At 39.2% G+C, this 16,387-nt stretch overlaps 1 protein-coding gene across 1 annotated transcript in view; it reads left to right on the top strand.

Annotated features, from left to right (window-relative positions):
- Positions 1-4,600: 4,600 nt before the first annotated feature.
- LOC122801191 (multiple epidermal growth factor-like domains protein 6) overlaps positions 4,601-16,387 on the top strand; it is a gene marked incomplete at its 5' end in the record, with an annotated part of 1,094,182 nt that continues 1,082,395 nt past the window's right edge. Inside the window, one exon of the mRNA XM_044070750.1 lies at positions 4,601-4,733. Coding sequence (XP_043926685.1) covers positions 4,601-4,733 — 133 coding nt within the window. The remainder of the gene's footprint in view (positions 4,734-16,387) is intronic.

The following is a 16,387-nucleotide window of genomic DNA, read 5'->3' as shown; positions in this document are numbered from 1 at the left end:
TAACCTGACTTTTGACCATCACGTTGCTTCCATTGTATGGAAGGCTTTCTGCATGGCCCACCTCATAAGTAAGGGTATTTCATCCAGGAACAAGGAGGTCAAAACATACCTGTACTCCTCTCTTATCAGAACCATTATTGAGTACAATGCCCTCTTCAGCATGTACCTTGCCAAGCACATGCAGCAGTTGGAGAGACCACAGAGGTTCCTGACCAGGAAAATCCAGAGTCTCAAACACCTATCCTATACAGATAGGGTAAAAGTCCTGTCCCTCTACTCAGTCTCCTCCAGACTACTCAGAGGTGACCTGTGTGGGGCACACAAGGCCATTTCAGACCCAGCCTTGATGGAGTTGCTGCATATCAGTAAGTCAAACTCCACTTGTGCAACCCACATGCAAGGCCTCAACCTGGTCTGTGACATTAATAGAACTTGTTGGTGGGATAGATTTGTGTCCCAATAACTCCCCCATCTGTGGGATCATCTCCCTGTCCATGTCAAGCAGAGTACCTCACTAACCCTCTTAGATGACTGGATGGGAAACAGAAAATATACCCATGGGATTCCACCTGTGTTCCTGTTGGACAGGGAAAACAGGTGCTGACTTTGTGGGAACATGGGTGAAATTCTTGGCTATGCTTATAAGGGCCTTTGGGCCAATAGCCTAGTAGTGTCCTATGAATCTATGAACCTATAAGATGGAAGGATGTAGGTGGCCTTTGCAAAGATGCAAGTGCTAATGTCAACACTAGTAAGGTTGTTATGTTACTAAGTACATAAATGTTGTCACTCCCCTTATGCCAAAAAAAAGCAAGAATTACTCACATGGCAACATAGATAATAGTCACCTCTGGATGGCACTCACCCTTGTTTGATGATACTTAATATTGGGGAATGAATGTGATGAAGTCCAAGGGAAAGGACTATTCAGTGGTTGTCAAGCTTGGTGGGCAGAATGAAACAAAAAACAAAATGAGAGCTACCTTACAACTTAAAAAAAGAAATCAAGAGAAAGAAAAAAATGAGTAATGGAATATGTGGAGGTGAGCCAGGAGTTATATGTAATACCCGTTTTACTAAGATAGGAAAGTTATTATGCCACTATTGACTTTAGCACTTCCTTTGCAATATGTACATACCTGTAAAGAATCAATTATTTCTGTAGATTTCATAAAAGTGTGCATGTGAGCATAGGTGTTTACTAGGCTAATGACCACAAGGGCCTTTTTAAGACTAGCCCTGCATCCGAAGTCTGTGATGAATTCTGATACCCTTGATAAGTGTAAGCATGGGCCTGGGGAGAAGAACCATTTACAGGTTACCTGTTTGCATCAGAGACATAGGTGCTAAACCAGGGATGAATTTCCAGTTTCCCATCCAATTGTCCAAGTTGCACTTGAATTGAATTAGGGAGGAACTCTGCTTCACATGGAGCCTGTTATAGACTGGGTAGTCTCCGTGATACATACCTCTGTCTCCAGCAGGTCGTATTTATATCTCAGGCAAAGTTTAAGTCTTTAGAACTGGTAATTGTGGTACTGCTTGTTTTATGGATATGCTGGAGGTCCAACAGAGTGGGATCTGACAATGCCCTATATGCCAGGCATAGATCTCCCCTCAAAAGCTTGTAGGAGACAGAATACAGGGATAGGGCCTTGAGGCAGTCTGCATAGGACATATTACTTATGCCCTGTATTCTTTTCCTGAGGAACCTCTGTGGATGTTCCAGTTGTTGGAAATGCCTGGATAGGTACATACCAATGGGAGCATTGCACTCAATGATAGGTCTTATGAATGCTGAATACAGTGGAATGATGACTTCCTTGGACTTAGATGCCATACCTTTGTTTATAAGTTGAGGAACATAGAATGATTTCCTCACCACTGTAGACACGTGATGATCAAAGGCTAGATTACTATCTATGCGTGTCCCTAAGTCCCTGACTACTGGGTCAACTGTAAGGGATGTGTTGTCAATATGATAATTACCAGGGATGGATGACTTCCCAAAGGATACTATTATGCATTTCTTGGCATTTAGTTTTAGGCCATGACTCTGACACCAGTCTGTGTCAGCCCCTCCTGGAGAACATTTGTGTCAGTCTGAGATTCAATGACAGCTCCTAATTTGCAATCATCTTTCCTTAATGTTTATTCAGTCAAACCATGTTCCCATTCCCATTTTAAGCAGAAATAAATTTCCCCTCATTCAGACTCATGTCATATTCCACATATAAATCTGTTTTCAGTTCTTCCATTATGCTCTAAAGGGATGGTCATTTGCCCCTATCCATCAAACTGTTGGTGTTAAAATTTACTGTTTTGATTGTTTATATGTTCCATGTTTTCCACCTCTAACATATTTAATTTGATATTTCCCATAATTGTCTGCCTCTTGCTGATATGCTTAACTTACTTTGTCACTGTCCACAGCTGGCAAGCCTACCTTTTCATAATCGCCATAATTTTCAACATGATGCACATAAGCACCAACCATACACTCCTCCTTGAAAAAAAATGTATAATTATTGAAATATGGACATTGTCATCTTCATTCAGATATATCACTTAACATGTTGGCGTTTTAATAATAGCAGTTTTTTTTTATAATTATGTTTCTCTAGCAAGGTATGGCAACCCATGCACTCACAAGAATATCCCGTCTAATCACAGTTCAGTCTCATCAGTGATGCCTTGTACAGCATAGCTTTGTACATCTGTTCATGGGATTAACACTCCCAGTGAATTCTGGTGAAGGGAAAAATACAAAAACAGACATCCAATAAAGGCTGGGTGGTATTTATTAAAAGAATGGTCAGAGCTTTCTCAGAAACTCCACTTCTTCAGACCATAAAACCAACATTTCATTCAGCCATTTAAATAAGAGCAAACAACCAGTAAAAAATTAAAAACAAATCATGTGATAAATCACATCAAAAATACACTCAATACAAACTCCTTCTATTCAATGCTGGTTTTAAAGAGAGAGGTATTCAAACCTGGGAAAACATTAGCCCTTAGGTCCAATATTCAGCATTATTCAGCGTAATTCAACATATTCTGTTTCATTACATATCTCACCTTCACGTATTCCACATTCAACAATACTTAACACCAAAAACTTAAAGGAATCTGCCTCACCCTTCTCTGAAACATGTTTTGCAAGGGCATTACTTAATTTCTTATTACGAATATCGTTATTATGCTCCAATATTCTTTCCTTGAGAGTTCAGTTAGTTTTGTCTACATAGACTCCCTCACATTCTATACATTTAGCTAAGTAGACTATGTTCTTAGTGCAATCTGCATAAAAAACAAATTCAATGGTCTTAGACATCCTTGGGTGATGAATAGAGGTTACACTCCATACAAACTTACATGCAGTACATAATCTACATGAATAGTACATTCAGTCCGCACTGTCCGAAAAAAAATGATTGTTGTCTATAAAACAATTGTTGCTTAAGTGTCTTATTATTTCTAAATGCAAATTCTGGTGAAGGTCAGTATCACCTAATTGAGACTGAGGCTGCTACAGCATTTGTTTTTCTTGGGATGATATGTTCATGAGCTGCTGCAAAACCATACTCAGCCTCTTAGCACAAAAAACCTGGACAAAGCCTAAAATAATGGGGGGTGGGGGGGTGGGGGCAAAGGCCCAAAAATAGGGACGCATTTTAAATATTGCTCTTATAAAAGTTCCTGGAATAACAGAATTTGTATTAGCATGAATTTTCTGATATATATGAAATCCTGAGACAGTGTCTGTCATTATTTAGAGACTTGAATCCTTAGTGATTAGCCAAAAAAAAAAAAAAAAAATTTTATGAGGCAAAAATTTGGACATTCTGGGAAAATCTGTACAGTTGAGAGATATGACTATGCCATTGTGTGTATCCTGGCATTTTTCAATGTTCTTCCTCACTCAGAGATTTGAGCTTGGTATTTTGCATTTCATTTGCTGGCAATTCAGAGGTACTCCATGATATAAAAACCTTATAGCCATACTGATCTATTCTTCTAGCACAGAACACAGGGTACCCTTCTGATCTGCTAAAAACATGGGTTTTACATTCTGCCTATTCTTTAATGGTTTGGGACTATAGAGAATGCTGAGACATTCATCTGCTAGCCTCTCTATGAAGGGTGAGAAATAGGCATATTTTGAGGGATGTGTCGGTACTGACCAGAGGCCTGATGGCAGGCATTAAGTTGTGAAGGTGCAGGAATACTTGAGTGCTAAAATCATTTTCTTGAGAAAGTGACTTCCTCAGTTATGCCTTTTGCATACCTGTCTCTTGGGAGCTTGTCATAACTTGCAGATAGTAAATTCAAATCATTAGTTTATAATTAGCGTCAGCATTCTGCTTTTATACATTATTTCTTTCCATGGACAAAAGGAGATACTTATCATGCAAAATATGTCCAGCCTTCCTGTCTGATTTCTGCATGCCCTTTACTGTTGAAAGAAATGCAGCTGAATATTTAAGACTCATTGCTCAACTTTAGATGGCAAACATGCCTTTGTTCTGCTTTTGTGTATGCCAAGTAAATTATGCCTTGTTAATTGGTAAATATATTATTACTACCTTCTGTATTTTTCCTTACAGATGTCAATGAATGTTCCAATGAGAATGGAAGTTGTGAGGATCAGTGCTGTAATACTATTGGTAGCTACTACTGTAAATGCCCTGCTGGACAGACATTGGGAGAAGATGGCAAGTTGTGCCATGGTAAGATGTTCCGTTCATGTTTGATACATTTTTAATAAATTTGTGTTGCTACATTGTTGTCGCCTCACAGTAAGATGCTGTCCAGTTCGATTCTCAGCTAGAGTGTCTTCTGCGTGGAGACATGCGTGAATGGGCGTACCTTCATTGAAGGTTGTGCGTCAGGGCTGGTAACTCTGCATGTAAAAATCAACTACCAATCACTAGCAGACCGGAGTTCCGCAGTGGCAACCCCTAACTGGGAAAAGCCGAAAGACACAACAACATCTTGCTACATTAAGTGTGACATCTAACATCTAGGTAATTCTTATACAGAACACACACAACAACTACATTTGCAGAGTTATACTGTAGTGCCTTTTTCTGAATAATAAATGCTAAATGGTAAATTTAATAGCATTGTTATTTGCAGTGCATTTGAAAGTATGAAATTCTATTGCCTGAATACCCTTACAAAACTTGATGAAATTTGTGTTGAATAATAATGTTTATAGTAAATGACATTTAGAAATAGCATCATAACACTTCTAGTTAGTATCCAAAAACTCTAATGATGAATTCCACAGTATTTTGTGGGGACTTATTGTAGTGTAGTGTAACAGTAGCTGAATCGAACCTTACTAGTCATACAACTTTCTGAAATATTTATATTATGCATATTAAGTGACAGTTGCAGACCTCAAACCAGAATTGATGACTCAGTTGTCCTCTGTAACTACGAATATGAAATGTATATCTTGCATGCTTTTGTATTTCAATTACTGTTCACAACAAGTATCCCACTGGCCACATGCCTTAAGAAAACGTGTGTCTTTGCTATAGAGTTTTACTGTCTCACTTTTCTGAACAGATTGTCTACTCATTAGCAATTCATAGCAGTTTTTACAAATATATAATCTGTAAAAGAATTCAGGGAAAGTATTTATGGTTTTATTTATTTATTCGTTTGGCTGTCGGAGTAGGTCTCACTAGGCTTACATTTCTTTTTGAAGAAGGATCAAGATATTTGTGCAAACATAGGTAGTCAAAAAACTATCACCTGTTGAACTATCCTCTCTGCTTAGGCATCTTTTGTTAGAGATCATTGCTGAAGGCTGTTGTTAGTGAACACCTGATTGCAAATGGCCATTATCTGCAGCTCTGAATTTGTTAATTCTAACTCATAAATATTCTGTGCCTTTGAAAAATGTGAACGTGGTTTAATTCTGAGCACCATTCTCCTAGGAGGGCTAGATAAATGTTGGAAAGCCAGTGGAGGCATGCTGGCCTTTGACATGATAAGGCTTGAAATGGATGAGTACTCTGCTTGCCGTCTAAGATCTCCCTCAAAAAATAATGCATTTTGTCAAAAAGATATCAGCAGAGGTACACTGATCTGACATTCTCTTTTGGGTGATGAACAGTCTCTGTAGCCTGGCTTCTCACCCACTGGAAAGACATTTTCTTCATCTCTGTGTAAGTTGGCTGATTTTTTTTTTAACTGCCAAGGATGGCAACTTTTTGTCAAATTCACCAGCTAGAGTGGCAATTCATATTACTGTGTTATTTAACAAGATATATCCTCTCCCATCTTACAGTGAGATTCAGGTGCCTGATTATCATGAGTTCATCTCTGTAATATCAAGAATACATCGTATAACTTGCAGTTTGAGCCTAGTTAAGATATCAATATACATTATACAAATATAGAACAGTTTAGTGTGAATTAGGATGGTAACTGTCTTTAGCATGGCTGATGGTGTGAGTTAATTGGGTGCATTCATAAATATATAGCATATTGTACAAACCTGCATATTTGCACAGTATGCCTCTTGCTTCTGATTCAGAGAACACTAAAGTGCTACAGCAGTATGTAGTCACAGGGAAGAGGTGCTACATTGGTCTAGCAGACATTCCAACATATAAATGTAGCAGTTCATGGAACACAGCCAATAGAAATTAGCCACATGCTCTTCCATGGAGCCTTATGCTGGGATTGAAATAGTACATTAATATCCAATCAAAGGCTACCACATTATTCAGAGGGAATACAATGGAAATGTAGACTGTCTTTCTACTGAATAAATTAATTGTTGTCTGTAGCAGGAATGGGGTAGTTAGCACTGCATCGACTTAGTACATTGAGGCTGTATGTGTTTGTGTGTATGTGTGTGTACATGGGCACCCATGTGTGTGATATGTAGGAGCATTACTGCAGCTGTGTGTGCATGTGTATGTGTATACATGGGCGCTCATGTGTGTATGTAGGAGCATGACTGCAGCTCTGTTTTTGTGTGTGTGTGTGTGTGTACATTTGTGTGTGCTTCTGCAGTACTGTTGGATAGGTTGGTAGGGGGGACACTAGAGCAATTGTTCTGTCTGCACTCCTCTGAAACAAGACTGTAGAATCAAAAAAGCACAGCACAGCAACTGAAGGAATACAACCTGTAATGACCAAGTTTAGCACTTTCTTCCCACTTCATAGGGACTTTCTTAGAACCAGAACTGGTTCTGAGGAAGTCCCTATGAAGTGGGAAGAAAGCGCTAAACTTGGTCATTAAAGGTTGTATTCCTTCAGTTGTTCTGTCTGCACTGTTTGTTCAATTTAGAGAGATCTAAATGAGCCCGTAATGAGTTTTTCCTCCATGAATTGCTTGTTAACACTATTGCACCACTAAAGCTCAGCAGCAAAGCACTAGTAGCACTGTGGCAATAACATCTGTGAATACACCAAATATCTTATCCTGTATATACAATCTAGGATATATATTTTTTTAAGTATTGGTCTTCTAGAGAGAGAGAGAGAGACGATCATCAATAACTAAATATTTTTCTTCATTTGTGTGGGTTATTCGAGTTTAGGTGAGTGAAGTTTTTTATAATGACCGGTGAAGAATAGAATAGTTTCATAGATATGTACTATGTAATCAGTCTGCAGACCATTACAGAACTACCCAAACAACTTTGTTCAAAGGTTCCATCTAGCCTCAAGGAGGGCAAGACAATACAGGCTGCGGAGAGGTGGTAAATTTGAATCTGCCTATCCAGTTATCTAGGTTTACTTTGAAGGTGGCCAGGGTGTCACTCGGCTTGACATGTAATGGAAGTTTGTTTTGGAGATGAGAGATGTGTTATGATACAACTCCATCATGACAGCATGTCTTATTTACCTGGTGATGAAGGTTTAGTTTTTATAAATTGGTATTTGAGATACCATTTATTCTGTGAAGTAACAGAAGGTTAAGGAGGGTTGCATCTTTCATGGCTCAAAAATCTAGACACAGCTTTTCAAGGAGTCTTTAAGAGACTGAGTATAGAAAGAGAGATACCAGTGTGTCTTGATAACTAAGATATTTTTGAGGCTACTGATCGTTTTATTTATGAATCTGTGAGGTTTCTCTGCTTAAGTGATACCTTTAGACAAATTCAAGTCAAAAGGTGCATTATATTCAATAATGGATCTGATGAGATATGAAAAAAGTAGAATAAAACTTCTGTGGATCTAGTGGGGCAGACACTGGAAATTACATGAGCCAGATATAAGGCTTTCCAAATTAGTGCAGAGACATGACTGTCAAACAAGAAGGAATTATCAACAGGAGTACCCAAATCTGTTATGACAGTTTCTATTGGAGAGGTTACCATCTGTATGGTATGCAAGAATGTTTTGTTTACCAAAGTGAATGATGCTACATTTTTTCACATTTAGTTTGAGACAACTGCCCTTGGATCAGTTGTTGACATGGTCTTACCCTGTCAGTGGAAGGCTAATTAACAACACTCTGTTTATAGTCATCTACAAATTTAGATAACCATAGTCCGGGAGTGCTGCTCTGAAGATCTTCGAGACAAATGCCAAATAGGAGAGGGACTGACACAATATTGTGGTACACCACAGGTAATATTTTTGCTTTCAGAGGTGGCACTTATGACTCTAACCATATGGGTTCTGTCAAGACAACCAGTTTTTTATCCACCGCACAACATAAGGATTTATATTCAGATTTACAATTCTGTCCGTCTGTAATGCCAGCATGGGGAATAGTATCAAAGGCCCTGGTCAATTCAAAGTATGTTGTGTGTACAATATAACTGCTATCCACTCTTGTGGTTACTTTTTCAAAGAAAATTATGACATTAAAGAGGCAGGAATTTCTTTGACAAAGCTAAATTGATGAGGGCCCAGAATAAGTACATTTTCAATGTCCAGATTAATGAGGTCTTAGGTGAGAAACTCCATAGATTTTCATATGAGGCTATTGAGACTAATAGGGTCTATAGGTGCCAGAGTACATGTATGAACCACCCTTGTTTAATGACAATACAATGGCTGTTTTCCAGGCTTCAAGACTGCAACCAGTGCAGAGGCTTAGATTAAAGACATTAAATAGGGGTAAATCAATATGGTGTATTATAACAGCCCATGGATGAGGTATTCTTAGCTTTTGAGAGAGCTGACAGAACTTTTTGCACAGTAATTCCAGGGATTTGATGGAACTGTGGAATCTGTGGGGACAGCTATAATTGTAGATGGAGTAAAATTTGCACTAAATGTATTCATTGGATATTAGTTATTGTCTTTGGATGAGATTTATTTATTTATTTATTTATTTTATATTTGTTGACCGGGATAGTCCGACTGGATGCATGTCCATTTTCAGCGGAGGCCTGGGGAGAAAAGCTCCAAGGGTAAGCAGATACAGCATTACATAATACCAGCATTACATATTACAAACAGACTATTTACAGAGATTACATAAGTAAGCAAGTTAAACAAGTTCCACAGGTTACAGTTAATACTGAGCACAAGTCAGGATTAAATTAAATTACACAGTAAACTGGTTAACAGATTTTTACACATTCTAGAGAGAGTTAGCCAGGCTTGATACACTGACATAGCCAGTTAAGTGACAAATGTTGTTTGAGTCTAGTTTTAAATTGACCTAAGGTGGAAAGTAAGGTAATATTAGCTGAAAGAGAGTTCCAGGATCTACTTACAGAGTTTGCAAAGAGAGAATCACTGGCTGTGTTATTAATTTTGCTAGTCTGAATTAGTAGTTTTTTAGAGGATCGAAGCGGTTTAGGATTGTTGTAGGGGTGATAATATTTTTAAGTGCAGGAGTATTGTCGGGATTATAGAGGATTTTATAGGCCATAATCAGTTGGTTATACTGGATTAGGCTGGGTAGTTCAAGCCACCCAAGCTGATTTAGATTGATGCAATGATGTGTCCTAAAAGACAGCCCAGTGGCAAACCTGGCAATGTGGTTGTAGCAAATTGAGAGTTTGTTAAGGACAGTCTTGTTTAAATTCGAGAGTAGAGGGGATGCATACAGAAGGGTTGAAAGAAGGTGAGAGCGAGCTATGGCAATTTTAGCTGGAGGGGTTAGGAAGGCTTTTATTCTGTAAAGTGACCCTAGTTTTTTATTGATGGTTTTGAGAGTTTGGTTAACATGTAGGTCTAATTTTAGATTATTGTCTATGATGACACCTAATAGTTTTGTACATGGGTCAGGGGAGATTATTGTGCCATCATTTGATTTTATGGTAAAGGTGAAAGCGGTAGACCTACGTGTTGGCGAAAATAACAGCATTTTAGTTTTTTTGGGATTTAGGATCAGACGATGTTCAGAGAGCCAGTTTTCTATTGTATTAAAGGTGGTCTGGGTAGCTGACCATAACTCTACTAGAGATAAGGCTGAGCAAATCACAGTAGAGTCATCCGCATATTGGATACAGCTGACTTTTGGGTTGACAGTATAAAGGTCGTTAATGAAGATGGAGAACAGCAAGGGCCCTAGTAAAGAGCCTTGTTGTACTCCAAAGGTGTTAGGTAGAAGGTTAGAGAGTTTGTTCTGCCAGAGGACAGCCTGCTGTTGACCATTCAGGTAATATTGAAACCATTGGAGGGCTCCAGTATCTAGACAGAATGTTTACAGGGTGTGGATTAAAAGTTGTTGATCAACCATATCAAATGCCTTAGAAAGATCCAGAAAGAGGGCTGAGGATATATAATTATTGTTGCAATTATGGTTATGGTGTTGGTAAAGGCTAGGAGGGCTGAAGTAGTGCTGTGATGAGGACGGAAGCCATGCTGAGTGTCTGCCATAACGTGATTCTGGATTAGGTGGTGCATGAGTTGTCTATGAATACATTTTTCCATAATCTTTGCAAGTGGAGAGAGTATAGCTATTGGCCTATAATTGGAGAATTCAGTAGAGCTGCCTCCTTTGTGAAGTGGGATTACATAGGATATTTTCCAGATGGTGGGAATTTTAGCTTCTGCTATTGTTCGATTGATTAGTATTGAGACGGGGTAAGCAATAGTATCAGCTGATTTTTGTAGGTACTCGGCAGGGAGTTGATCAGCAGAAAGTGTAGTGGGTTTTAATTTTTTGATCAAGGTACAGATAAGTGAAGTGGCGACTGGTTGGAAGCTGAACACAAGTAGGTTTCTAGGGGTGCTACTTTCAGGACCAGGGGACCTAGGAGGTAGTTGGCTAGCTAGGGCTTGAATTGTCTCATTTAAGAATTGGTTAAAACTGTCAGAAACATCTTCAGGGGTTTTATCAATAGTAGCAGCAGGGATTGGGGTTGAGGTTTGTCCAGGATGTAGTAGATTATTTAAACCTGCCCAAAACTTCTGAGGGTTATTTTGATTTACTGTCTGTAAATTACAGTAGTATTGTTTTTTATCATGTAAAATTGATTTTTTTGGTTTTGTTCCTGGATTGCCTGTATTTAATGTGATCTTGAGGGTCTTTGGAAGAATGCCATAAAGCCCATGCTTTGTTTCTAAGGGTAATTTTGAGTTTAGACTCTTTAGAAAGCCATGGCGCAGTTTTTGCCTTGGTTCTCTTTGAACGAACAGGTGCATGCAAATCAAGGATCTCAAGGAATTTGTTGTTAAAGTATGCTACTGCTTCCTCTAAGTTGGAGGTGTTTTAGAATAGACCAATTACATGAGTTTAGTTCTTGTTGGAATTTGGCAGGGTCAACATTTTTATTGTTTCCCACCTTTCTGAGTAAGGGTTGTTGGGAATTAATGGTTTTGTGCTTAATTACATATATGAGAAGGTGATCGCTTAGGCCATCAAGGAGGGTACCAGAGGTGTACAGTTGGGGGTGACTATTTATGAGTACCCAGTCAAGTATACTTTCTTTTTGGTTGGGTTTACCTATCCTGGTAGGGGTGGATATAATTTGTGTAAATGCATGCAGGTTAATATGGGTGGTTGAGGATTCTAAGGAACAGGTGCCCCAGTCTATGTTAAAGTCTCCAAGTAGTAGGGTTTCTTGGGGGTAGTGACATGATAGCCAGTGCAGGATATCTTAAAATGTAGATATATTGTTACCTGGGGGAATGTACATACAGATGATATTAATGCATTTATTTTTATTAAGTTGCAATTTGGTGGCAAGAATCTCTGAGTTATTAATCTGAGGTGGTTGTATTACATCTATGGTGACATTCAACTCAGATTTATAGAGTACAGCTACCCCACCCCCCTTCCTTGAAGCACGATCTAGCCTGTGTATGTTGTACCCAGGTGGTAACACTTCATTGTCTTTAGTGTTAGGTTTTAACCAGGTTTCAGATAAACAAAGAATCTCAGGGGAGTGGACATCCAGAAGTGCATGCAATTCATGTACCTTGTTATTAATGCTTCTAATATTGAGATGACAGACTAGGAGAGAGTTAGTTGGCCTATTAATTGTAGGTTTGTAGCTTAGATTGCAAGTAGAGGGGGTATGTGTATCTGAAGTGAGTGGGCCAGGGTTGGGGTGAATATCACCACCAAGTATTATACTTGGTGATGAACTTCAAGAATTAGTTTGTGGTAGTGTTTGGATCTAGAGCTAATGTGCCTTGGGTTGAGATGTTGATAGACTGAACAAGATGTTGGATAGGATCTGGTACTGTAAGTATGATTGAAGGTGGAAGGATTTACAGCTCGGGTGATAGTATGGCCTTTTGGGACCTGAAATCCCGTGAGAAACTGGTTTTCATACAAGGTAAAGAGGTATGGTGTGAATAAGAGGGGTAGTAAAGAGGAGTTTATCATTATCTGTGATTCAGCTAGTGAGTTAAGGAACTGTTTTACCTGGTGATGCAACACCAGAAGATAGAGTGGTGAGGTAACGGTACTGGAAGGGGGATGGGAGAATGCCAGATGAAAGCTAATAGGTGCTATTAAAATGGAGGTAGTAGAATGGGGGTGTGTGGAATTATCCCAGATGAAAGCAGATAGGATCTAGAAAGTGGGGGAGTGGCTATAGTACTATAAATTTAGAGGTACTGGGGGCGGGAGGGAATTGGGGGCAGGGAGGGGAGCGAAGAGAGCCCGAGCGTAGCAGGACTATTGCAGTTTACAAGGTTTCCTAAGGTGTCCTAAAGCTATAAGGTAAGTATTACAGCTCTTAATGTAAGAGTCAATTTACTTCAGTTACAGGGGAAGGAGGCAACCACTCAAGTAGAAACAAAGAGCCCTATGGCTGACCAGTATGGTGACCTGCTTAATTACACAGAACTGTAAGTGAAAGCTTAACAAATGCTTTTTGTGTGTGCAGTATTATTGTGGACTAGCTCTCAGCATTGTCTATTATGAGCTCTTAACTGCCTAACATATTTAATTAAAGATCTGTAGTTATTTTTGGTGACTGTTTTAAGTTCATACTCAGCTTTGAGCTTTCTAATGGCTCCCTTAAGCTCTTTACTGGTTTGTGTAAGTGGTGTTGATTTTGCTTGAATTTAGTATTATGTTTGAAATCTTGTAACCATTTCTCTAATTTTAGTAAGATGGCTTGGAGTTAATTATGGCATTTGGCTGAGCAGAGGAGTGTAATGCCAGCAGCTTGTTGTATTATATGTAGATTGTTATATAAGATGAATCATAGGGGCCCGTGAATGGATCATTCTGAAACACCATTATAAGGTTTGTATTCACTTGATTTACCAAGCCCACACTTAACTGACATACTGTTATATTTATCCATGAGCAAGATAAGGCTACATAATGAGCAGATCACATACACACAAAAAGCATGCAGGTATTTTCCACAGTGCAGATCCCACTATCAGGTTATCTTGTTTGTGTAATGGGAGTAACTTATACAGTAGAGTTTTAAGATACATTGTCCCTGTCTCCTCATGGGAGTGGAACAGAGCAGACAGTTTATATAGTAGCTGTTTATCCTATGTATCATGTGTCGTATTGGTGTATTATATATGACGAGGGTTGATAATATGTTGTTTGTGACTTTGTGTGTAAATGTACTGTGCATTAGTGTGCATATTAATTTGTTGCCATATGAGATACCTGTTAGCAGCAGTTTGCTTCATAGAATCAAAAGAGTGAAAGTTGCCATGCAATGCATATTTCTTAAAGAATTCATACCCTGCTACCTAACTCAATATTCTAAAACACATGTCATGCTTACCCCATCTTCACAACAATTTCCATGGAAGCAGACATGCTTACCCCATCTTCACAACCATTTCCTTGAAAGGAGACATGCTTACCCCATCTTCACAACCATTTCCTTGGAAGGAGACATGCTTACCCCATCTTCACAACCATTTCCTTGGAAGGAGACATGCTTACCCCATCTTCACAACCATTTCCTTGGAAGGAGACATGCTTATCCCATCTTCACAACAATTTCCATGGAAGGAGACATGCTTACCCCATCTTCACAACCATTTCCTTGGAAGGAGACATTCTGGTAACTCTCATATCAAGCACATCACCTTTTTACTTCTATTGTAAAGACATGAGTGTATGAAGATGCAAACAACAGAAAATGTATTTTTGTTATAAATATGTAGCTGGTGTATCTACTTTTCACTTCCTATCCCTCCTTCTTTTTATTCTGTTTTCAACCTGACCTGCCTCTTATGTACTACCACTACTTCTGTTATTCTTATAGAGACATTATTCTTATCCTAACCTGATCCATGGCCACAGTCTCCTCCTTTCTCTATACCACTTTTTCTCTTCTGTCTGTGTATAATTTATCCTTTAATCCTATGTTGTCAAATCCATCCATGATTACTCTTGAGTTTTTTGCTTTGAGGCAGATACTAGCTGGGAAAATTTTAAGACCTTCTCCAATGCTCCAGTGTTCCTGTGCCTGAGCTCTTCCATTATACTCTGCACTAAGAATACTCTTCAGAACTCATTTGCTACTCTGTTCAGACATGATTCTTCAGTGCTCCACTCAAATAATCTTTTCAGATAACTGTATGCTTGTTATTGTTGTATACTCTATTTCCGTTGGGTCTAGGATTCTTCTTCTTTTTTTGAGAGGTTTTCTTCACTTTTCCCAAATTTTTACTACAAGGTTCCCCCTCTCTACAAGGTATACCCATGTCTGTTCTTTCACCTTGACTTTTCTATTATGGATAAGGCTTCAGGCTTTAAAAGTGCTTTAAGTATAGCCACAAAATTCTTGCGTGTCATTTGCATTGGTCCTGGGCATTTGGGTGAAGCTTGCAATATTTATTTGTTCTTTGGCCAACAGGCCCCTTTGGACAGGAAGAACAAGGTAATCCCTCCAGGCGTTCTCCCAAGTTCTGCAGGAAATTTGTCTGGGTCTTCATCTACAGCAGCTTTGACCACTCAGCAGCCCAAAGGTGCTGACAAGCTGGTTTCACAGCCAACAAAAAGTGAAACCAAGAGAGAGACAAGAATAAGTCTAAAGAAAAGGACAGAGGTAGCTATAATGCATAAATACAGGTCAAGAGAAAGAAAAAGAGAAAAGGTAAAGGTCCGCTGAGTACCCAACCTTGCCTGCCCTGGCTCTGTTGATAGCTGGGTCCCCTGTTCCCCCTCGTTGAGTCTGATTACATTGGATCTAACTCAGTCCTGGATTAAAGTCCCATTTCCCACTCACTCCAGCACAATTTTCATTTCAGATTGCTCACCTAAACTACTCTACTGTTCTGGCTCATGGTATTCAGAAAGGTAGCTTTTCAAATTTCTGAGTTCTGGACCTTCTTACACAGCATTCATTAGGTCCATCAGCTGTTCTAGAAGTTTGTTGATACAGATTGGGAAAGAATGATGAGAGCCTTTGTGAAAGCTCAGGTAGCTATGGGATTCATCGCCACTCCTCACTCATCATATGATCAGATTGTCAAACTTATGTTTCTATCACAGTCCTTGGTGGATGAACTCCCCCTACTCCATTAGCGATGCTTGCTTGCATTTTCTTCATCCCTTGGCCACAGTTAACATGGATGCCTCCCTGCTGGGGTGGGGGCATTATGAGGGAAGAATGGTTCAAGAAATGTGGACCAGTCTGGAAGCCCATCTGTAAAACAACATTTTGGAGATGAGGGCAGTCCTCTTAGCATTGTGGGCACTTCAGGACTTCCTTCCTGAAGGCATGATTTCCATTCAGATGGACAACACTTCAGTAGTCTGGTGCATCAACAGAAGTGTAACTGGTTCTTATCCTGTATGTTGAGAGGCCATGGGAGTGGCAGAGGTCAGCGTCTTCACAATGCTTCCTAACAGCAATATGTATATCAGGTCACACAAATATTTAAGGTGGGTAATCCATGAGTAAAGTCAGAGGGAGAAGGACATCAAGGGTTTACTGTTATGGTAAGCACACAACTTTCATTTATCTTACCTGCAGTTCACCTTCTTTGATAACCACACAGTAATCTT

Source organism: Protopterus annectens, chromosome 4.part1 (assembly GCF_019279795.1).
Source record: "Protopterus annectens isolate FY-2018-M chromosome 4.part1, PAN1.0, whole genome shotgun sequence".
Classification (NCBI taxonomy): Eukaryota; Metazoa; Chordata; order Ceratodontiformes; family Protopteridae; genus Protopterus; species Protopterus annectens.
The sequence above is the reverse complement of the archived record's forward strand: the minus strand, read 5'-3'. Positions and strand labels throughout refer to the sequence as shown.